This window comes from Gigantopelta aegis, chromosome 4 (genome assembly GCF_016097555.1).
Source record: "Gigantopelta aegis isolate Gae_Host chromosome 4, Gae_host_genome, whole genome shotgun sequence".
Taxonomy (NCBI): domain Eukaryota; kingdom Metazoa; phylum Mollusca; class Gastropoda; order Neomphalida; family Peltospiridae; genus Gigantopelta; species Gigantopelta aegis.
This window is the reverse complement of record NC_054702.1, coordinates 106,124,944-106,149,225: the sequence shown is the minus strand read 5'-3', so window position 1 is coordinate 106,149,225 and position 24,282 is coordinate 106,124,944. Positions and strand designations below refer to the sequence as shown.

General features: G+C 38.8%; 1 protein-coding gene across 1 annotated transcript in view; it reads right to left on the bottom strand.

Moving 5' to 3' along the window:
• The window catches only part of LOC121371673 (potassium channel subfamily K member 1-like), a 41,750-nt gene extending 21,904 nt beyond the window's left edge, over nucleotides 1–19,846 (bottom strand). The window contains exon 1 of the mRNA XM_041497740.1: nucleotides 19,655–19,846. Within this exon, the coding sequence (XP_041353674.1) occupies nucleotides 19,655–19,838 (184 nt within the window). The 5' untranslated portion in view covers nucleotides 19,839–19,846. The remainder of the gene's footprint in view (nucleotides 1–19,654) is intronic.
• Nucleotides 19,847–24,282: the final 4,436 nt, after the last annotated feature.

The window sequence follows — 24,282 nt, the reverse complement described above, 5'->3', positions numbered from 1 at the left end:
CACTAAATGTTATATAATAAACTATGTAATGCTTAGTGGTTGTGTATAATATTAATAATTGCAGGCAGTCGATCTAACTATTAAATTACATATGAAATTGTGTTCGTTACACTATGTCCGTTACACCTTGTCTGACAGTGACACTGAACTTGCTGTTCCGATTTGTTTGCGTATTTTCACAAATAATGCATTTATTTGCATCGTCAATATTAAATTAAATTTAATATACGTCATGATGTACGATTTGTTACCTGTGTTTATTCCACTGAAAAATATGTGCATGTTTACTCCCGAAATTGTCTTTATTACCAAGTCAGACAGTAGAAACAGGGCCGTACCCTGGGGGGGGGGGGGGGGGGGGGGGTGAGAAACCTTATCGTTAGACGAGGAAGTGAATTTCTGTATCGTTAATTCATTATTAAATACTGAAAATGACGTAGTTAATAATGCAGCTAGTGGTACAGAAAATCGCTTGTCATTTAGTCACATTAATGTACACCTTCATTCGTACACAGTGATGTATACACATACACATGTATATTAATTGCAAATATCAAAACTTTATTAAGATGCCGTTTTAACGAGTGAATCATCAATAAGCCCCTTTTTTTGGTCTTCCCAAGACGTGTTCGTAAGTATTTCTGTTGAGCACAAAACAAATATTGTACATTTTCTTTTCTTTAAAACAAAGAGAGTGCACACAATCTAACAAACAATAATAGAAATAGAAAACTGTATTATCGTCAAAAAATAAAAGAACAAATCAACGACTACTCAGATTCAGTAGTAACAAAGAGCCTGTGTTGCAAGCGACTGGAGCGTAAACGCGCCGGAAGTAATTTAGTTGATGTTCGGGCCACTTAGCGCACATGCAAATCAAGGGCAGATAAGTATGTTTCCAATAGCTATTATAACAGAGATGTTAAATTTATCAAAACATGAATAATTAATTTTAAAAAGTGACTTAGAAAAGTCCACGGCCAAATAAATGCCGCAAAAAATTCAAAACACCGCGGTAGTCTCTCGGCATTGCCGATGGCCACAGATTCGGAATATTGTCTTTATCCTATGCCAAGCTACAGTGTTGTTAATCGAAGGTGTCGTTTGTTGAGTCGCCTCACGTCATATAGTGCACCTGTTGCACGCGGAATAATTGGTCACAGCTAGGTAGACAGAATTATATCCAATCTATATAATATCGTGCGGGGCAGGACTGGGGTATTTCTTTGTTTTCTCAACACGTTATAAATGTCGAAGGTCCTGTATCGATTTTACCCACTGATATTGCTGTTATAATCTTTGAGATATCGGTCGCCACAAACCATCCGTTTCGTGATATAAGTTATCAGTTATTCTGGGAACATTATATATTGTATTCTCTCTAGTTTTAAAAGCTAACACAGACGAGGATCGATGGCATACGAAAACTTAGTTCTATTATTAACAAATGTTTAGGTTAAATATAAACAGCTTTTTTATAATCGCTAGTTTAAATTAAGACATGTCTTGGAAAGATCTTGAAATAAATCTAACAAGTAAACCGATATCCGCGATCAAATAAGCTATGTCAGCTGACCAATCGATTATTGTTGTGTATAATAATGATACAGTCAGCCAGCCCCGCCGATCATCTGAATGTCATGTGAACAAATAATTAAAGCTGCCACAGCATGCTGTAGTTTCCTCGCCTACATCCACGCTGCAGTGTGGGCTAACAGTTAAGGTATCAAGAGCATTAGGTGCATTCCCCTGAATGTCAACAGAGTTAGGAAATATTTAGTATTTTTCACTTCACCCAGTTACTTACTACAGTGTTAATATACTGAATTATGCAGAACATTCGGTGCATTTTCCCCCAACCTCTTTGCTGCTGTGTCAACTAACAGTTAAGAGCATTAGGTACATTCATTTGAGTGTCAACTGAGATTCAGGTCGTTTCTAGTATTTTTACTTCACCCACCTGCTACAGTGTTAATAAACGGAAGTACCCAGAGCATTCAGTGGATACCCCCTCCCCCCCCCCCCCCCCCCCCCCCCCCCCCACCCCGTGTTTTGCTACAAAGTCTACAAAGTCAACAAAGAGTTAAGGCATCAAGAGCATTAGGTACATTCCTCTTAATGTCAATAGAGAGTTAGGGCGTTTATAGTGTTTTACCAACTTACCAGTGTTAACAAAGAGAAAGTATACAAAAGTAAACAAAACGTTATTGCTTAAAACTCCTGAATTTTGGTGGTATGATAGAGGGATGACTTACCTAATAGTGGTAAAACAACATTTATATCATTCGAGTTTGTATATACCGATCACTGTGGATTGCACACACAATTTCAAATTTCTTCTTTTTGGGCTGTTTTATAATTTAGTGATTTCTTGAAAACGAATATAGTAACATGATAGACGGTTTGTCGTGTAGTTTACAGCAATAGTGACTCTTTCACAATACACTCAGATTTCACCCTGGTAAAAGCAACTGGCGGCCATTTTGGATTGCACTGTTTTGCACGTAAAGCTTTTTTTTTCGAAATCTAATGTCTGACATGGCGACTTTTTAAGGGGAATACACCAGCTGGTCAGAACAAGTGGTGTAGTCTAAAACAAATCCTAGGCGTCATTAATAAGGGGAATACACCAGCTGGTCAGAACAAGTGGTGTAGTCTAAAACAAATCCTAGGCGTCATTAATAAGGGGAATACACCAGCTGGTCAGAACAAGTGGTGTAGTCTAAAACAAATCCTAGGCGTCATTAATAAGGGGAATACACCAGCTGGTCAGAACAAGTGGTGTAGTCTAAAACAAATCCTAGGCGTCATTAATAAGTTAAGAGGGTCGGGACGTAGCCCAGTGGTAAAGCGCTCACTTGATGCGCGGTCGGTCTAGGAGCGATCCCCTTCGGTGGGCCCATTGGGATATTTCTCGCTCCAGCTGCTGCTACTAATGGGAAAATGTAGCGGGTTTCCTATCAAAGATTAATGTAAAAATTACCAGATGTTTGACATCCAAATAGCTGGTGATAAATAAATCAATGTGCTCTAGTGGTGTCGTTCACAAAACAAACTTTTTAAACTTAAGACGTCATAAATTTCAAAGTTTGTCAATTGCTTCTTTTTTTCTCATCAAGACCGTGTTTTGCATTAATAATTGAACTTAAATTCCAAATGTGTACGTTATTTTATTCAAAAGTAAAGCTAATTTTGATATATTTCAGAACTTGTTTATACTACTACTGTTTTACTGGGTCGGAATGATACTGAAAAGGACTCACAAGTATGTAATCATTTGCAGGACAAGAATTAAAACAAAACCTCTGCGATCAATTTATACAACAATGGTTTTTGGACATTACAAAGTCTTTTACGGGTCAATTCTATACATTATTAAAAACAGAATTTTACTTCGAAACCTATTTGTCAAGATTATCGTACCAAAATAGATTTAAGATTGCCAATCGAAACTGGCAGATGGTTTAACGTTCCTAGAGAAAATAGAATATGCAAACTTTATTATACTGATATTGGAGATGAATATCATTATTTATTCAGTTCTAGAAATGATAATATTGAAAACATTAGAAGAAAATATATAAAACAATATTATAGAATTAAACCTAGCGTTTTTAAAATTAAAGGTATGCTGTCATTATGTAATGCATCATTATTGAAAAACCTAGCTATAGTTATTAAAAAGATTATCTAGTCTTGTGAACTGACGTTTCTCCGCATAGTTTAGCTATTTTGATTGCATATCTTGTGTTCTATGTTAACTATAGATACTTCTGTGTTGACGCCTGTTCTATGTTAACTATAGATACTTCTGTGTTGACGCCTGTTCTATGTTAACTATAGATACTTCTGTGTTGACGCCTGTTCTATGTTAACTATAGATATTTCTGTGTTGACGCCTGTTCTATGTTAACTATAGATACTTCTGTGTTGACGCCTGTTCTATGTTAACTATAGATACTTCTGTGTTGACGCCTGTTCTATGTTAACTATAGATACTTCTGTGTTGACGCCTGTTCTATGTTAACTATAGATACTTCTGTCTTGACGCCTGTTCTATGTTAACTATAGATATTTCTGTGTTGACGCCTGTTCTTGGCATGCATGTTCATTATGTATTTGAATTGTCCTCTTGTTAAACATTGTAATGTGTCTGACTGTTGTTTAATAAATCTTGAAATCTTGACAATTTTAATATCATTGTCCTGATGAAACGCGTTTTGGCATCTTACGTATTACCACCTAATTAGCGATGTGTTACATAATGACTCTAACCGTTACTACAGCAACTTGACAACTTTAATATCCTTTAATATCCATGTGGGTGTAGATTACGTTCAAATCCCTCACAGTCGTAACGACCAAGCCACATTCGTATAACGATACACCTGTTAACAGTTCATTAGCAGTTCAATTAAGAACACGATTTTCTAAACAGCAATGCGTCTGGCAAAGTAATGTATAATGGCGAAAGTGCTCGCAGCTACTGCGCACAACGGATTTCCGTCTGTATTTGTTAAAGCCTGTTATGTGATTAAACATTAAAATAACAGTACCACGCACACACACACACACACACACACACACACACACACACACACACACACACACACACACACACACACACAACAATTATCACTTACACACACAACAATTATCACTTTGAAGTAGCTAGGTACGCTAAAACCAATGTTCCCAGGCACGGCAAATCAGTGGGTTTAAATATGCTGGTGACCTAAACTACAGTTACTGCATATAACGGCAATCTGCAATCCAAGACCATCTATGTACGTTATGAACAGGTTTGACTGTATCGTTTTAAACGTAACATTGCTCAGGTTTTGTTAACACCTATGTATAATTTTACTATGGAATGACTGACTGTTTTGTATTGTAGTTGTTACTGCTTGCTAGTAGTTGTGTTTACACTTTACTGCGGATTTGTTCCAAGCGGAAGTACAAGTTTTCAAATGTGTAATATTTCCAGTATTGTTTCCGTGGTAACAGTGGCTATAATACCTACTGAATGGGGGGGGGGGGGGGGGGGGGGGGGACTGTGGTGAGAAATAGAAATGCATTATTTCAATGAGAGCGTCTACACTGGATGCTTGCGATGCGTTTGTCTGCAAACCACATGTGGGCAGTCACAATGAAATAATCGTATATGGTGTACATGCCCAAGACGCAAGTCGCAGACGATCAGACGCAACAATCGGACCGCACGCATGCGCCGCATCCAGTCTGTATGAGCCTTTAGTCGCCACTTTGTAAACAATCGCACACAATAGGAAAGTCCTCTCCACTCATTAAACGATTCAAGCAATTGTAGAAATATTATTCCTTTTTTATAAAGCAAGAATTAAAAATAATCGATAAAAGTGATCACAAAACAATTGGAAATTTAAAAAATACAGAACTATAGCCTACCATTCGTTTATACTTATTGTCGTGCTGTATCCAATTCAGGTTCAATCAGACTGTCCTGGGCACACACCTCAGCTATCTGGGCTGCCTACCCAGGGCAGTGGGTTAGTGTTTAGTTGTTAGTGAGAAAGTAGTCTAGGTGGAAGCCGGAATCGGTGTCCCAGTTTCAAATTCCTCCCGTATTCAAGTTACTCCCAGGGTAATTTGAACCTAGTTTCAGATTACCGGAGGTTGTTTGAACCTAGTTTCAGATTACCGGGGGTTGTTTTAACCTAGTTTCAGATTACCGGAGGTTGTTTGAACCTAGTTTCAGATTACCGGGGGTTGTTTGAACCTAGTTTCAGATTACCCCCGGGGTAGTTTGAACCTAGTTTCAAGCTACCCCCCTTAGTTTCAAACGACCCCCCGGGGGTAGCCTGAAACTGGGGGGTAACTTGAACATATATGGTAGTTTGAAATTACCCCAAATTTCGGATTAACCCATTTAATATCTCAAACTAGACAGCGATTCATGAACGTGTTGTGAATTAGATTAATTTTACATAGTGATATTTCCTGGGGAGAAAAATGGTGAGTGACTGAATCATTGTTTCACGTCCGTGTATATACACAGACGACGTGATGTCGACGCAGGAAGGGGCTATACGTAAAATATAATAGGACAGACATATTATGTGTTCTATTATTTACGTATTGACTATTAACAGTTTATATCTGAACTTTGGTAGTAGTATACAAGAAATAGAGATTATTACACGAGCGGGTGTGTCATACTGATTTTACGAAACGAGTGACAGATTTCTTTGTATGAAATCTGTCACGAATTTCGTAAAATCAGTATGACACACCCGCTCGTGTAATAATTTCTTTATTTTATAGGAATACTTAATATATATATCAACGTTTCGATGTAAAAAATATACCCTATTTGTGAAGATTTACTGGTTGTTGGGTGGGGGTATTTTGAAACTACGGGGGGTAACCTGAACCGGGGGGTAATTTGAACCTGGGATGCGTTCCCAGTACCCACCAGCCTCAAATTCGATGACTTAACCACTACACCACCGATGCCGGTTACAACCAAACAATGACGCGACCAGAAGGCCAACTGAACGGGCCTTATTCTGTTCATTCGAATTTTGCAAGTCAAAAATACATACATACATACATAAATAAACGTAAAGCTTCTGTTTTAGCACAATTAATATACAGTTGGAAGCAGTGGTGGGAATGGTGTGGATGAATTATTGTTCAATAGTGAAACTGAATCCGTGCATAAAATACAGTTCTGCATTTGCACGAGGATGTGTTAATCTAGGACTTATTCAGTACCAGCAGCATGTGTGATTAGTGTGACACGGTGGATCACATGATTACCGGGACTCCCACGACGGCGGGTATTATAAACCAGATTGTTGTAGAACGACCTGCGTGTTAATAAAGTTCTCTTCAGTTAGTAACTATTTGTAAATAACATATGCAATTTTGGGGAACTGATTGTGAACAAAAGTCAGGTAAATTGTATGACTTGGTAACCGACAAATTACAATATCCTTTTTAGTCATGGATGAAAAAAGAGAAGTTTTGTATCAATATCCCAATTAAAGGGACAGACCCTAGTTTCAACCTGTGAAAATTAACAATAAGTTTAGTTAATCTACAAACCTGTAACACATTTGGATAACGTTGCAATTGAGTAAAACATGATTATGTGACTTTAAAATGGTAAAATATCCTCTAAAAATAGACTAACACACGACTCCATAACTGTTATTTCTCATACGCACGTGCGTTTTTAAAAATATGAGAAATGCATTTTGTGATATTAAAACACCAGGACGACCTAAAAACACTTCGAATGTATGGAAATTGATAATCTAAACCATAAAAATCTAAGTAAAGCATGATTTCAGTTATCGAAAACGGCTACAATAATAAAAAATATGTCTTAGTGTTTAAAAACTAGCGTATGTCCCTTTAAGGGATGTTCCAGCTTTACATTTTAAGCCTGATTTCCATAAAAGATTTAACGGCCGCAAATCGACGAAGACTCGATCTGTGTCGATCTGCGTCGATTGTCTGTGTGTTACCGCTTCTATGGAAGTCATTGTTAGTTTTAGAGCTCGGACAAACATAAGTCAGTCTGTCAAAATAACAATACAAGACGAATTGTGCAATCCTACTCAGAAACGTTCTTACACACCCGTTGGTGAGAACACCATGCGTTATTTTTTATTACACATGATTGTTTACACACGTACGTGTGTTAACAATTTCAAGACATACGACTGGCTGCTCCTAGGTGATGACTAGGTCACCAATGCCATACATCCAATGAAAAACTACACGATGGAAATCGATTAGACTGTGACGTATAGTTAACCTGATATTCATGTGTCTGTGACGCGTAAGTCAGCTACAAGTGCAACGGCTGTAAATAACGTTTAGTAAAAAAAAAGATGTTAACATTTGCTTAAAACCAGGTTTTTGAGGATATGTAAGAAATAGAATAATATATTCGTGTTCGTTAGATACCATTTATCTCACAACTCGTTGTTTAAAAGTGTATCAAACTCGCTTTCGCTCGTTAAATACATTTTAAAAGAACTCGTTGTGAGATAAATGGTATCTAACGGACACGAATGTATTATTCTCTATGTATCACATAAAAACACTGTAACAGAACCAACAGAATTTTGGATCCGCTCATGCTAACTCTCTGTCCTTGACAGACAGCCCAAATAGCCTAAGTGTGTGCACAGGACAGCGTGCATGAACCTTAATTGAATAGAAAAACGAAAATAAGTATATTAAATTAATAATAAAAAAGAAACACAGTACAGCTTAAAACATAAATATTTGTGATTACCACACACACAAAAAAAACTTGCTTAAAATATGGGAACATATCTAACAGCAGATGACAATCTTGGCATTGATTATAGTAAAATGTCGACGTTTCTCTTCCAACCTGCCGTCGATGTACCACTACCTGAAACCGTGATTAATGTGAAATTCTACTCATACCTGTAGAGCACCGCCTAACAATACAGCTGTACTTGACTGATTCTGTCACCACGGACGATACATCATTCACCGTCAGTACATCATTCCAAGATAAATAAGTTTTGCATTCTGTTTCCTTCATACCTAGGGGGCAGAATGTAGCCCAGTGGTAGAGTGCTCGCCTGATGCGAGGTCGGTCTAGAATTCATCCCTTTGGGACACCACTAGAGCACATTGGTTTATTAATTATCGGCTATTGGATGTCAATCATTTTGTAATTTTGACATAGTCTTAAAGATGAAACCCGCTACCTGTTTCCATTAGCAAGGGATCTTTTATATGCACCAATCCACAGATAGGAGATCTCATACCACAGTCTTTGATATACCAGTTGTGGTGCACTGGCTGGAACGAGAAATAACCCAATAGGCCCACTGACGGGTATTGATCCTAGACCGACCGCGCATCACGCGAACGCTTTACCACTGGGCTACGTCCCGCCCTATATAAGCTACTACTACCGTAAAAAAAAGCAAGGGATCTTGTATATGCTCCTTATCATAAACAAGATCGCAAATAACACGACCGTGAGGCATTGACTGGACCGGCATAAAAATCCGTTAGGATCAGCGAGAGGGTTAAGTCTACAACCCGTGGTACCTTGACTGGGCAGGTTAAAGTTGGATGTCCATCTTTTGATAATTCTTACTTGTAGTCTAAGTGGAAACCTGTTACATTTTTCCTTTAGCAGCATGGTATCTTTTATATGCATTTTCCCCACAGGCATGACGGCGCATACGATGGCTTTTAATTTAGCAGTCGTGTGAGAAGGATAAAGATAAATGATTGGAAGCTCCGATACCATGTGTCTTGGGATCGATCCTTCTCGATGAACCTATTGGCTGTTTTTCAGTTCCAAACCAGTGTACCACGAATAGTAAGATCAAAAGTCGTGGTATGTAGGAGTACCCTATGTGACGGAAGCTGGTTTCTCCTCTCACCATTTAGTCTGTTGCAATATGCTTGTTGAATTAGGATATCATATAATCGTAATTAAGAGTTGTCGTTAAGAATATCTTTGTTTTCTTCTGTGGATAACCAGTGCACCATGACTGGTATACCAAAGGCCGTGGTATGTGCTATCCTGTCTGTGGGATTGTAAATATAAAAGATCCCTTGCTGCTAATTGAAAAGAGTAGTACATGAAGTGGCGACAGCGCGTGTCCTCTCTCACTATCTGTGTGGTCGTTAACCATATGTCTGACGTCGTATAAGCGTGAATAAAATGTGTCGAGTGCGTCGTTAAATAAACCATTATCTTTCCTTCTTGTTCTATATGGCTGTAGCCTAGTGTAGCGGGTTGCTTTCCCTGTATCAGGTTTATTTGGATATAAGCACCGCAGTGCGTGATTAATGTTTGCTAGCCTGTAGCTAGTAGAGAGACACACAGAAACCTAGTCCGTATTTGTACTCAATGTGCTCTTCTAGCTTTATTATTATTTAACGATGCATCACCTGCAACATATGGCTATGTTAGACATGTTAATAGAAATCTGAATCTAGAGAAGAGAGAAGAAACCCTCTGCTGTATTTAGCAGCAGCGAGTCGACATGTGGCAGAGATAATATTGCGACTTTAGTGGTAAAAAGTAAAGTTTTGTTTTATTTAACGACGCCACTAGAGCACATTGATTTTTTATCTTATCATCGGCTATTGGACGTCAAACATATGGTCATTTTGACACTGGTTTTTAGAGGAAACCTGCTGTCGCCACATAGGCTACTATTTTACGACAGGCAGCAAGGTATCTTTTATTTGCACTTCCCACAGGCAAGATAGCACAAACCATGGCCTTTGTTGAACCAGTTATGGATCACTGGTCGGTGCAAGTGGTTTACACCTACCCACTGAGTCTTGCGGAGCACTCACTGAGGGTTTGGAGTCGGTATCTGGATTAAAAATCCCATGCCTCGACTGGGATCCGAACCCAGTACCTACCAGCCTGTAGACCGATGGCCTAACCACGACGCAACCGAGGCCGGTACTTTAGTGGTATGCATTTGTTGGAAACCCACTTATATACCGAGATGTTTTGATCACAGAACCTTACACGTCAGATTAATGCGCGTCCACTTATACGTTCAGATCGTCGATTTAACCATTGAAGGAAAACCAGCCTTTTAATGATAATATTTCCAGTAGTGATGGCGGTAGCAACAGCAGCAGCAGCAATAACAGCAGCAACACCAACAGCAAGAGCAACAGCAGTAGCAGTAGCAACAACAAGAGTAGCAAAAGTAGTAGCAGTAGTAGCTTCAGCAGCAGTAGCAGCAGCGCTGGTAGTAGCAGCAGCAGTAGTATTAGCAGTAGTAGTAGTAGTAGTAGTAGTAGTAGTAGTAGTAGTAGTAGTAGTAGTAGTAGTAGTAGTAGTAGTGTTAGTAGTAGTGTTAGTGTTAGTGTTAGTGTTAGTGTTAGTGTTAGTAGTAGTGTTAGTATTAGTAGTAGTGTTAGTAGTAGTAGTAGTAGTAGTAGTAGTAGTAGTAGTAGTAGTAGTGTAAGTATTAGTAGTAGTACCTCTGATGATTCATCCAAAATTCTACGTACATACGAAAGGGCGGACATATTTCAGTGGAAGAACAGTCGCCTGATGAGCAGTCAGTCTAGGATCGATGGGACAATTGGGCTATTTGTCGTTCCAACCACAGCTGGTATAACAAAGGCCGTGGTATGTGTGAGATGCTGCATAATCGGAAAGTAGTCCATGAAGTGGCTACAGTGGGTTTCCTCTCTTATTGTCTGAGTGGCCCTTAACCACATGTCTGACACCCAAAAAAAAACCCGTAATTAATGTGTTGAGTGCGTTGTTAAATAAAACATTCATCCTTTTCTTTTACGTGCGAACATGCAAGACAGGAACAAAATAGGATACTTGATATATTTAAGTGAGAACTCTCAGAGATTATCTGAACGCTTATCGCATTGCTGAGACTAAGGATTGCAAAGAGATCAGACAGCGTAAGAAATCATTTTGGAGAAACTACGTCTGCAAACCGAATCCCAAAACGTTCGTCAAGTCTGTCTGGAATACAAAAAATCAAAGGAAGAAACAATCCAGTAATATGGTCCATCATTTGTTAATGACGTGAATAACACATTTCAACGTGACATTGCCAACGCTTTAGTAGACAACGTTTAATACAGCTCTTTTCGTCTTTCGATACAGACACCTTTAGAACTGTTACAATTAAAGGTGAAATGTATCATAGCAATTCTGCGTTTGAAAATAGACACAGACACTTATTTATTAAGAAGTTGCAGGATGCGCTTTGTAGAATTCACGATGCTTTAGTAAACCGAGATAAAATACATTATCAGTAACTAAAACATCTAAATCATCTTGGATGGTTCTAATAATTTCTAAATTCTGGGTTGCTGGAAATTTCCCTTCTGACTGGAGTGAAGCTATTGTTATTTACAAGCATGGTAAGGATCCTACAATTCTCGACTAGTCAATGCCCTATTACTCTTTAAAAAGTGCTTTTGTAAAACCGTGACACGAATGCTCAACCGTGGGCTTGCCTGGTATTTTGTGTCCAAGCGGTAAATTCTTAGCAGGGAAATCTTTATCTATGATCAACACTTTTTGAAATAGTTTTGATTTGGAGAAATGACATTACGAGAAAGTGCAGTATTTTAAAATACCTTAATGGCATTGACTTAACCGAATACTCTTTAATTTCTAAGTTTTAGAATTATATTTGCAGATTCCTGCTGAAGTCGAGTTGGTTTTCTAATGAAGTGGATTTTTATGTGTGAAACCGACAACGGATATTGGTATTGTCGAAATGACAAATCTTGCTATCACGAGTGAAGAAAATAATGATAAAGGTTTGTGTTTTATTAACGACTTATTGTTAGGGGTAACTTTAGTTCGTGTAACTTTAACATTGCAGAACACAGTACACATAATAACGCATTTCGTTCCATTAAACATTTAAGCGATGTTTAAATTTTATTACTCAAAATTAACATATTTATGTGTAAAAAGTCTTAAACATTGGTCTATAATTGATTTACTTTACTATCAGTTATAACTATTCTAGAAAAAGCTGTCTAGGTTGGGCAGATATACATAAAAATGATAGAGCCTATTGTCCATTAGTAGTTTTGAAAATCTATACAATTTCAAACCAAAAACTATTAGGCTATCATTATGCAACTTAGATCACGCAACTTTAAGGTGCTCATTACTCATTAGACAATGTGGTGAACTCCATTGAAAGTCCGTAACACAGACACACATCTGCAAACTTGCGCATACACGCACAACTTAACTTCATGCAGATAAAAATGCACTTGAACATTTTGAGGGGACTTGAAAAATGTTGTTTTTTTGTTTTTTTGGTGCGGGGGGGGGGGGGGGGGGCGGCGCGTCCCCCTGATCCCACCTGGATCCGCCTCTGGTTAGTGGTTAGTGGTTAGTGAAAGAGAAGTCGGTGTAGTAAATTCACACCTATCAAACTCGCTCTGGGTGGAAACCTGTACCAGGAAGCGAACTCAGTACCTACAAGTGATTTAACAACTACACCACCGAGGCTACATGTGCTATTTAACGTGGTAGTTTTTGCAACGTTAAGCCAATAATTATATTTCGTAATTACTAGTATGTGATTCATATATTTCGTAATTATGTGTTAAAGTTCATATAATACAGAAAACAATTATCGTCAATTATCATGTTTTCACAGCCAACAATTGTGTGTAATGGTGACTAACGTCACTTCATAGCCTTATGAACACAACTAAATGTGCGCACATTGTTTAACGAAGGAAAGTATGTTTCACAAATGCTTGAATAGGTTTAATAATGTAGATAACCCAGTAATATGAAAAGCAACACAATCCTTAAGCATGTAATAAAATTTAAACATACATATAAAAGGTACAATTACCATAGTTTCAAAGTAAAAGTTTGCTTTGTTTAACGACATTACTAGAGTACATTGATATATTAATCATCGACTATTGGATGTCAAACATTTGGTACTTTTGACACAGTCTTGGAGAGGAAACCCGCTAGATGTTTCCATTAGTTGAACCACCTCACAGACAGGATAGCACATACCAAGGCCTTTGATATACCAGTCGTGGTGCACTGGCTGGAACGAGAAATAACCCAGTGGGCCCATCGAGGGGACCCTAGACCGATCGCGTATTAAGCGAGCGCTTTACCACTGGGCTAAGTCCTGTCCTCCATAGTTACAAATGACTTTTTCTTTTCTTTTTCACTAATAATTAATTTGCAATAATTAATTTAAAATTATTCAATTTTACACAAAATCTTTGCATAATTAATACGAAAATTATAACGAGCTGCTACATGGCATAAACAGGAGCCTTCTCGGGAATAAAACGTACAATTGCCATAGTTTCAAATGCCATATTTTGTTCTCCACCCCACACTACCCCCCCCCCCCCCCACCACCACCACCACCCATCAATTTATTGGTAATAAATAATTTTAAATGAATCGATTTAACACAAAATATATGCATAACTGTAATGAGCTGCTACTCGGCATAAACAGGGGCTTTCTCTAGAATCCTTGATAAAAGAAAGAAGTAACCAGGAACATATGATTATATGTCACATATCCATACAAACAACAGCTAGTTAATCGCCATGAAGAATTCGGTCACACACTATCGATTTTTTTGGGTAAAATTAATGTCTTTGTTTCTACTAGTAAATGAAATTATTCGGCTCAAATTTTTATGCAGTTCAAGATATAACCTTTACGGAAACCGTCATTATGCAATTTGGATAAATAGCACATTATGCATAGAGTAACGTATACTAGTTACAAGAAGCTAAGGGTCACGTGGACACTGCGCCTGAGAGGGTAGCCAATTCGAAATAACGCTCACTTGCAGCCATCTTGCTACTTGTCTCATGGATGTGCCATCATTCAGACATGACAGGGCTTGACCACAGTCCAGAATGCTCAGTTTAGGTTTTGGTGGCATGGTTATCCGAAGCCAGTTTTCAAACAAATGTATAGCCTCCCAACCCTGATCAAACATGAAAAGTGTTAACATAAACAAAGTGCAACATATGCAGTTTTCAGGCAGGTCACTTTTAAAAAGTCAAACAATCTTGGATTTTGTTTTTCTTCGGCCATACGATTTCTAATGGCAACCCAACAAAGCTGTGAGTAAAAGGCTCGTGTACATGCAGTCTAAAATACTTTATTCAAGTCTGTAACCTACTTTTCATTATATATCACCGCGCCTGATTTTTTATTAAGTACGGTAAAATTTGATACTGGCCCTTACCGTGTTCTGATTAGTATACACAGTGCGCAATAAACAGTTTGATACCATTCCTAGGCCCAAACCCCCGGGTCGAACACACAGTAATGTTCTTTCCAAATGAAATAAATACTCTGTATGGCTTCATTATTTGGATGATTATATGTATTTTAATAACAACAATAGAGAAATGTTAATGTATGATAAAATAGGTCCATCTCATTGTGGACATAACACACAAGAGGAGCCAGCTGTTACACCGTGTTCCTCTAGGTAACAAATCACACGTGTGTATTGTGGATTCAATGATAAAACATTTGAAACTAACGCCATTTCGGTCAATTCTTTGAATATCAGAAACATGTTTTATGGTTGTTGGGGTTTTTGTTGTTGGTTTTGTTTTTTGTTTTTGTTTTGTTTTTTGTCAAGCATGATTCGTACAAACAATTTTTAAGGAAGGAAGGAAATGTTTTATTTAACGACGCACTCAACATATTTTAGTACGGTTATATGGCGTCGGACATATGGTTAAGGACCACACATATATATAGAGATGAAACCCGCTGTCGCCACTTCATGGGCTACTCTTTTCGATTAGCAGCAAAGGATCTTTTATATGCACCATCCCACAGACAGGATGACATATACCACGGCCTTTGATGATATACCAGTCGTGGTGTACTGGCTGAAGCGAGAAACAGCCCAATGGGCCCCTGACGGGGATCGATCCCAAACCGACCGTGCATTAAGCGAACGCTTTACCATTGGGCTACGTCCCGCCCCTAAACAATTGTTTAAGTCAGTTGTTTGAATTTGATGTGTTCAATGGGTTGGACAAGGGTCTTTTCTCTTTTCTTTTTGACAACAGGGAATATAACTTAAAGTAGTCATAATTATATTGGATTATACATAATAAAGACATATATGTTCCAGTGTTTCGTTCAGCAAATATTCCTTTCCTGCCTACATGCATTATGAGTATACTGTATTAGTTCTTTAATGTGCTATAGTGGTGTCGTTAAACAAAACAAACTAACTTTCATCAAACGCACGTAAAACACAAATGCTACCAGAACAAAAACAAAAGAAGAGGGTTTCTAAAAGTATAGAACTGGTTTTGCAATGAGAATGAGATACCATGTTTAATATAAGAGGACGTTGTTTAATCAGCTGCCAGCAGGTATTAAAAGTTGTCCAATGATATTTAGTTCACGTAAAAAGAAAAGAGTATTATACTATACAGGACACTGGTTAATTAATCATCGACTGCTAGCAAAAAAAGAAAGAAATGTTTTATTTAACGACGCACTCAACACATTTTATTTACGGTTATATGTCGTCAGACATATGGTTAACGACCACAAACATAGTGAGAGGAAATCCGCTGTCGCCACTTCGTGGGCTACTCTTTTCGATTAGCAGCAAGGGATCTTTTATAAGCACCATCCCACAGACAGGGTAGTACATACCACGGTCTTTGATAAACCAGTCGTGGTGCACTGGCTGGAACGAGAAACAGCCCAATGGGCCCTCTGACGGGGATCGATCACACAATGACCGCGCATCGAGCGAGCGCTGTACCACTAGGCTACGTCCCGACCCTCGACTGCTAAATGTCAGATATTCTGATAGTTACATAGTCTTCAGTGGAAACCTGCTACATTTCCCCACAGACAGAACAGCACATATCCTATGACCAAGTATCTCAGTGCCAGAAGAGAGGCTTTTTATGTGCATATTCTCAAATACACAACATAACGCACTAGCCACCAGCCTTTGACACATCAGTTCAGAGTTGTGGAGAAAGGGTTAAACGTGAAACTAAACAGTATCAGAGAAAAAGAAAAAAGAAAAGAAAAGAAAAAGATATGTTGGACTCTTTTTCGTCCTAGCCTCCGTGATATTTTAATTGCATAAAAGCGCCAATACAAGACGCCTGACTAACAGGGCAAGAATGGCCTATACGATAGTCGTTATAGTCATCTCTGGTACGACTCCATTAACCTCTGATATATAGTAAGAATGGCCTACACGATAGTCGTTATAGTCATCTCTGGTACGACTCCATTAACTTCTGATATATAGTAAGAGAGAGTAGACCCAGGAGTTTCGAACCTAGCATTGTGGGCTTGGATGTAATGATAGATAATAGCGTGAATACTGGGTGCGATTCCCACTGGCCGTTATAGACATACACTTACTTTTAAATGAAACATGAAAGGCAGATATAAAGCGTTCTTGTATAGTACGTTCATGTCGTTCATTACAAAGCGTATGCCACTGGACCCACCTTTAAAATATACAACCCCGCAATATACAAGGGAACCAATAAAATAATAATATAAAAAAACAGCGCGTCGTCTAAGACGTGATATGATCGTACGTTTCAGTAGCAATTATTAATAACCTAAATTAAAAAAAAAAAAAAACGGCACCTAAATTAATTAGATGAAAAACCGAAGATGCCATGCCACTATGTATAGTAGCTATAAAGTATATACGCCATGTATCTTTCTGTAGAATATGATGACAACACAGAAGCAATAGAACTTGTCATAGAGCAAATACGTCCGACAGTTTCAAATATGAACGTCAATAGCCAAGCTAACTACGTCAGTAATCCACCAAACCACAGTTATTGGTACTAACGTAACAGAGCGATATATCAATATGTGCAAAAACGGCCTCGGTGGCGTCGTGGTTAAGGCTGGTAGGTAAAGGGTTCGCAGTCCGGTACCGGCTCCCACCCCAGAGCGAGTTTTAATGACTCGATGGGTAGGTGTAAGAACACTACACCCTCTTCTCTCTCAGTAAACACTAACAATTAACAACTAACCTACTGTTCTGGACAGACAGCCCCTATAGCTGAGATGTGTGCCCAGAACAGCGTACTTGAACCTTAATTGGATACAAACACAAAATTAAGTTGAAATGAAATAAAAATAAAATATGTGCAACAAGACGCCAGGGACTGAGTGAGTTATGCAATACTCTGTTTAATGGGCGGCTGTCGTCTGTTTAATGGGTGACAAGTGGTGTACACAGAATAACGAAACCAACTGATCCACCGTGCACAGGGGAAACGGCTCACTTACACTCGATGATTTAAAGTGACATTCCTGAGTTTGCTGCAATTGTTAAGATGTTATCGACTAACAGACTGTTTAACGATTGGAATTACATATCAAATATATTTTCATGCATAAAATATTAGTGGCATTATATTAAATGTATTTCTGGTCGTTCTAATATTTGTACTAGGTTAAATTTCATTTTATTTCCTAAAATATGTTTTTTCGTACGTACGAAATTATTTGAAGACAAAATCCAGTTTCGACTACTTACAAATACTGAGACGACCAGAGACACATTGAATATACAGACACTGTTATTCTAAACAAGAAAATATATTTAATATGTAAGTTTAATCGTAGAAATATTTTATTAGTCGGAAACATCTTACAATGCAGCACACAATGTCCCTTTAAGCTGTGGTCACATAGCCGTTAGTGGACGTAGTGATCCGTAGGATAGATTACCGTGGGTCAAACGTGGTGTAAGTACGTTAAACTACGTTGAAATACGTTAAGGTACGGCAGGTTTTGGTTGATGAGCCACCGAAGGGTACGGATAAATACGCTAAAGTAAGGTACACCACGTTAAAGTAAGATAAACTACGCTAGACTACGCTAGTTAAGAGTCCGGCTCGCCCACGGTCAAGTACGGAGTGGTACGTAAGACAACGCTCGAGTACAGTAGACTACGGTAGCATGTACGCTATACTATGCTAGAATACGCTAGACTACACTAAAGAAGGTCCAACTACATTATATTTAGCAACTACCCACGGAGTCTAAAATCCTGCACGCGGCGTGGAACGGCCATTGTGCGCTTGTTTTTCAAACAGATCAAAGTACGCTAGAGTACGCTAGAGTACGGTTGAGTACGTTAAGAGGTACGTTATACTACGTTATACTTCACCACAGTACGTTAGCTTCACGGATGCAAATTCAGCCTATAACGTACCGCTCTTTTGAACATGTCCAAAAATTAAATCGGAAATCACGGCTCACCCAAGTTAATACCAAGTTAGCATGAAGGACAAATACGGTACGGTACGGATGCCGGTACGTTCAGCTACATTCAACTAAGTTCAACTACGTTCAACTACGTTAGCCTCCACTACGTTCAACTACGTTAGCCTCCACTACGTTCAACTACGTCCACTAACGGCTATGTGACCACGGCTTTAATATGCATTATCCGCCTACCGCGCCAAGAAATTACGCACATGAAAACGGCTTTTAAACCCGTCAACACGTTTTTGTTCGCTCCTTCCTCAGACAAAGGTTTGCTTATAATGTTATACTGCATAGAATATACAATTAAAATTGACACCAAACCTAACAAAATAATTGACTGATCAGTCAAAAATATTCATTTAACACGAGATAATCGTGTTCGTGAGCAAACCTTTGTATACCTCATTGTAAAGAGCATGATGTATCCAGAAATAAGCCAGGGCGGTTCCAGAAAATATCACATAGAGGGGCGTGTGAGGTGTATATATATATATATATATATATATATCAATACCTATACAATAAAATTAAATATTTCATTATCGACACTGAAACCATTTCCTGCAGAACCACTAGCCCCACGTGCCCTCCCCATTTCCCTTCCTATTTCTTGGCCAGCTATCACTAGAACAGGGTTGTCTCGAGCCTGTTACTGCATAATTAGAAGTTGACTTTTTATGTAGGTGGGGAAAATCCTATATTACTGTCCCCCACCCCTACCACATTATTGTAGAGTGATGTTTAAATTTAACTCGGTTAAAAGTGAAAAAAAAAATATACCGGTAGTAAAGTTACTTTATGTGCAGCTGTTTACCATTGTTTTACGCTTACCTGTTAAACAGTTGTGACTGTGTAAAAACTGAGATCTTTCCAGTCGCAAATCCAGGACAATACTGTCCTCCTTTGGTCCCTCCAGGAACCTGAAGATGGCAGCACCGAAACATAGGTATGCCACCATAAACACACACAGGATGGTAAAGCGGCATGTCGTGCTACACAGACAGCCGTTCTCCATTCCTGACACGGGCGTTGTAGTTGACGAGCGCTGCATCAACTCTACACCGTTCATTGTCGTTTCGGGCTAGTCTATTCTATCCTCGGGGGGTTTGATCGGTCGTGTTGATTGAAAGGACACGTTCCTGTCGCTCGATACTTTTTCTAGTTTATCTGTCGTGTGCATTAACATTAATATTCGGTGATGTCTCTTTATTCTTTAAAATTATTTTGCGACATGAGGTCGTTGGCTGAGCGCAGGTGACGACAACAACCGACTCGCGGTTAATCGGCTGTTACGTTACACCTGTTGGCTTTTACCTGCGTACGATGCAGCATCTGTTTTCGTATCATACGTAGCAATTTCCTAGTGATAATTTTACTGAGATGCCGAATGTTATGCGGTCAGCGTTAAGTGGTTGCTAATAATTATGACTACCGAGAATAGCATCAAACAATAGGAGACGAAGTCGTGTTGCTAATTATCATTAGCGACTTCCTCCAGCGGTGATATGTACGGTTCTAGTCGCTGACGACCGATCGTAAGTTATTTTAGCAATAAGTCAGCTTTTCTTCAGGGTGTGTACAATATTATTTGGTTCAAACATAGTTTTATTACTGTTCAAAACAAGCGCTTTTCGGATTCGCCTAAAGCCAACATTTTACAATAATAGAATTACAAGTTGTCAACATGGCATAGACATGGTAACCCCGAAATTGTAATATGCAAAAGAACAGAAAAATAAAGAAGGAATAAATGGGTGTATATTTCAATTTTATTTTTGTGCATATATTCATTTAACGTTCAAGCACGCTATATTGGGCACACACACACACCTGGGCTGTCTGTTCAGGACCGTGGGTTAACGGTTAGTGGTTAGAGAGATAGAGATTACGGATTAGGGTTTTGGTTGCAATAACAATTTATTATTACTATCTATGTGATCCCTTATTTATTTCCACTAGTATCCTAGCCTTAAGGCCGATAGTCCAAACACTACACCACCGATACCAATATAACGTATTCTAGACCAGAAATCTACAAATATGACTCTACAATGTCAGTGTTTACATCTATGCTAAGAAACGGGGAGGCATTAACCTCCCTGTGCAGTGCGCTAAGCAATTTTCGTTTGCACCCTCGCCAGTCATCACATATTAAACACCTATTAGGTGGTAATTAGCTAAGATTGTGCACAAATGTCGGTAATTGCCCTTTGATTTGACGTGACACTGTACGCTGGTTGTTTGAAATAATCTCAGAGTCTAAGGGTCATTCTCCATGCATATGACAGCTTGGTGGCGCGGGGCTGGGTCTGTACGTCAATCAATGTGACTCGTGCTTACATCCACTGAAGGTTCAAGTACGACTGTCTTGGGTACATACTCAGAGATTCCCCGGTGGATGTGTCCAAGGCTCAAATTCGGGATAAAATTATGCAGATATTCGGGAAATATATGTTAACCTGAAACCTTTTTACCATGTATTTCCACCATTTTACCCCAGTTATTTGTAATCCATATAAAAATGCGTTGTGATTCATATGCAACCCTGTATAGCTGTTTGGTAGTAATGCTAATGTGAATAAATGTTGTTATCCAGATTCGGGCTTTTTTAAATTCTGGCAAAAATGGGCGCTCGTACGCTTATGCAGAGTGGTATGTACCGGTGCAGGACACGGTAAATAGACGTTTCAAGAAATGATTCTATGGTTGTTATTGGAAACGCGGTGCGGGTTTTGGTAACCGCGTTAAAAACCGAATACATAAAAAACGACCGTATGCCTTAATAACGCTACCGTCGTATCTATGGTTTAATACAGTAGTCAGGATAGTAATACTGGGTATTCACCACACAATTCAATACCACAGACGACAATAGTAACATACAAGACTTATGCTGCTTCATACAGTCAACATCTACAACCTCCCACCATTACAATAAATCAGAAAACAATGCAGGGATGCTGCTAGTTTCGCATTTCAGAGGACGCACAAACATGTAATCCTAACTGTAGTGGAATTTACTTAGATACAATAAATGCGCGCGCTTGATACATCTATCTTGGCCATTCGGTACAGTACATGGGAATTTATGTAGAGATTGTAAGTTATGTATAACATTATACAATAGGTATGCTATGAGTGCGGATAATACATCAACCTGTATAATAATGGCGCTGACAGTTCATTACGTTTATTATTGATGTTGTTTATGAGTGCACTTTTTTGTAGTTGGAGTTTGCATATTTTAGCTTAGTAATAAAGCTCTCTTTTATCCCTTCAAATATTGTTTCTCTCTTTAACTGGCACACCGCACATGTTTTAAGCACATGTTTCAATAATACCTATATTTAGTACTAGTTGAAATCCAATGATAGGAATGTACTGGCTAGTAATGAAACAACACTTTCTGGCAACAAGATGTCACATATCGCAACAATGGCGGGCGTGGCGCTACAATTACTTTGATGTTATATTTAAAGTTATAAGTAATTTTGAGTAATTTGTGTAAAAGAAGGGGAAAAGTATGCTGAAAGATCCCCCAATACATCGCTTAATCGATGTCTAATACGTGGCTACAGAATGTTAAGGGGGAAAAGAAAAGAAAGAAAGAAAGTATGAAAAAAGAAAGAAAGAAAGAAAACACTCAAAACAAAACTAAACAAATATAACAAGAAAGAAAGAATGAATGAATGAATGAACAAATGAATGAATGAATAAGTACATAAATAAATAATAAAAAGCATGGTCGCTACACAGGCTACTTCCGCCGATTAACAGCAAGGGGTAATTTATAGACACAGTCATACACCACGGGTTGGAATGGGAAATAAGCCAGTGGGGCCACTGATATGGAATGACCATCCGAGCCATCATGCGGTACCTCCACCACTGAGCTACACCAGTGCGCTGTGTTCGCGGTTATTTCTAGTGTTATGTCCACAACTGAACACATGCGTTTCTCTAACCGGAAAACGTGCTTGGTCTCTGAAAATGTACCTTCGTGATCGACAGCAACATACGTCATAGGCGTGAAGCTAAATGCATAGAGGTCCTTCTACTAAAATTGTTCTCAAATTAGTTCCCTAAAAAACCCAATTCTTGCATGGTCTTATTATTAACAGTATTGTATAGCTGGTAATCATTTATCGTATTAAAATGTGTTCAAAAGGTGGACGTATCTCAGTTTTGCTGGGAATAAAGGCAAAGTCGTCGTACATCCTAGAAGAGACTATTCAAGGTGTCCTTTATATGGAGAATAATACTCGAGTGGCCGTTAGATACCATTTATCTTACAACGAGTTGTTTTGACATGTATCTAACGAGCGAAAGCGAGTTTGATACGTTTTTAAACAACGAGTTGTAAGATAAATGGTATCTAACGGACACGAATGTATTATTCTATTTCTTATATATCTTCAAAAAAACAGGTTTTAAGCACATTTTAACATATATTTCAACTAAAAGCTATTTACAGCCCTTGAACTTACCGTCACAGACAAATGATTGTCAGGTTAACTATACGTCACAGTGTAATCGAGTTCGATCGTCCTGTTTTTCATTGGATGTATGGCATTTGTGACCTGGGCCCAGATTTTCGAAGATATCTTAGCACTACGATATCATAAGACCGCCGTAGGCTATGGCATGTGTCGATGTCACGTCATAGCTTACTACGGTTTTACGATATCGTAACGTTAAGATAGTTTGGAAAATTGTAACCAGGTCATTACCTTGGAGCAGCCAGTCGCATGTCTTAAAATTGTTAACACACGTCGACATGTGTAAACAAGTATGTGTTATCAAAAATAACGAATGATGTTCTCACCAACGGGTTTGTAAGAAAAACATGTTAAAGTTAGAGCAGACAGCCCGGGTTTATAAAATGTTAAAGTCTTGACTTAGTAAGTTCAGAACTAATGCGTGAATCTCATATGGTGTTGTCATGACCTTAAAATTTTAAAGGCCACCACCCAGAAGAAAACTGAAACCACCCTATACCCACCACCCATGAAGTCGTGAGACCCTGTGGCTCGGAGAAGCGCTCTTCCACTAACACACCACCCCGCCCACCCAACGTCTGATGGATGTCACCACTAGAATTATTTATGTTATTACACTACGTCTGTACGTTTATTAACAGCGGCAGTCTACCTACACGCGAGTTACCTCCCCCGAGGAGCGCCCCGAGGTGGTCACTAGGGATCACTACGTGAAGGTCAAGTGACGACTGTCAGCACTTCCTCACACAGACAGGCCGCCGGCGGGAGGGAACCTAATTAGGATTAACTCACACGAATTTTATCTTGAAAACAACAGAGGCAGAATCTGTGAGAGAGAGAGAGAGAGAGAGAGAGAGAGAGAGAGAGAGAGAGAGAGAGAGAGAGAGAGAGAGAGAGAGAGAGAGAGAGAGAGAGAGAGAGAGAGAGAAAAGAGGAGAGAGAGAAGGGGAGACATGGTGT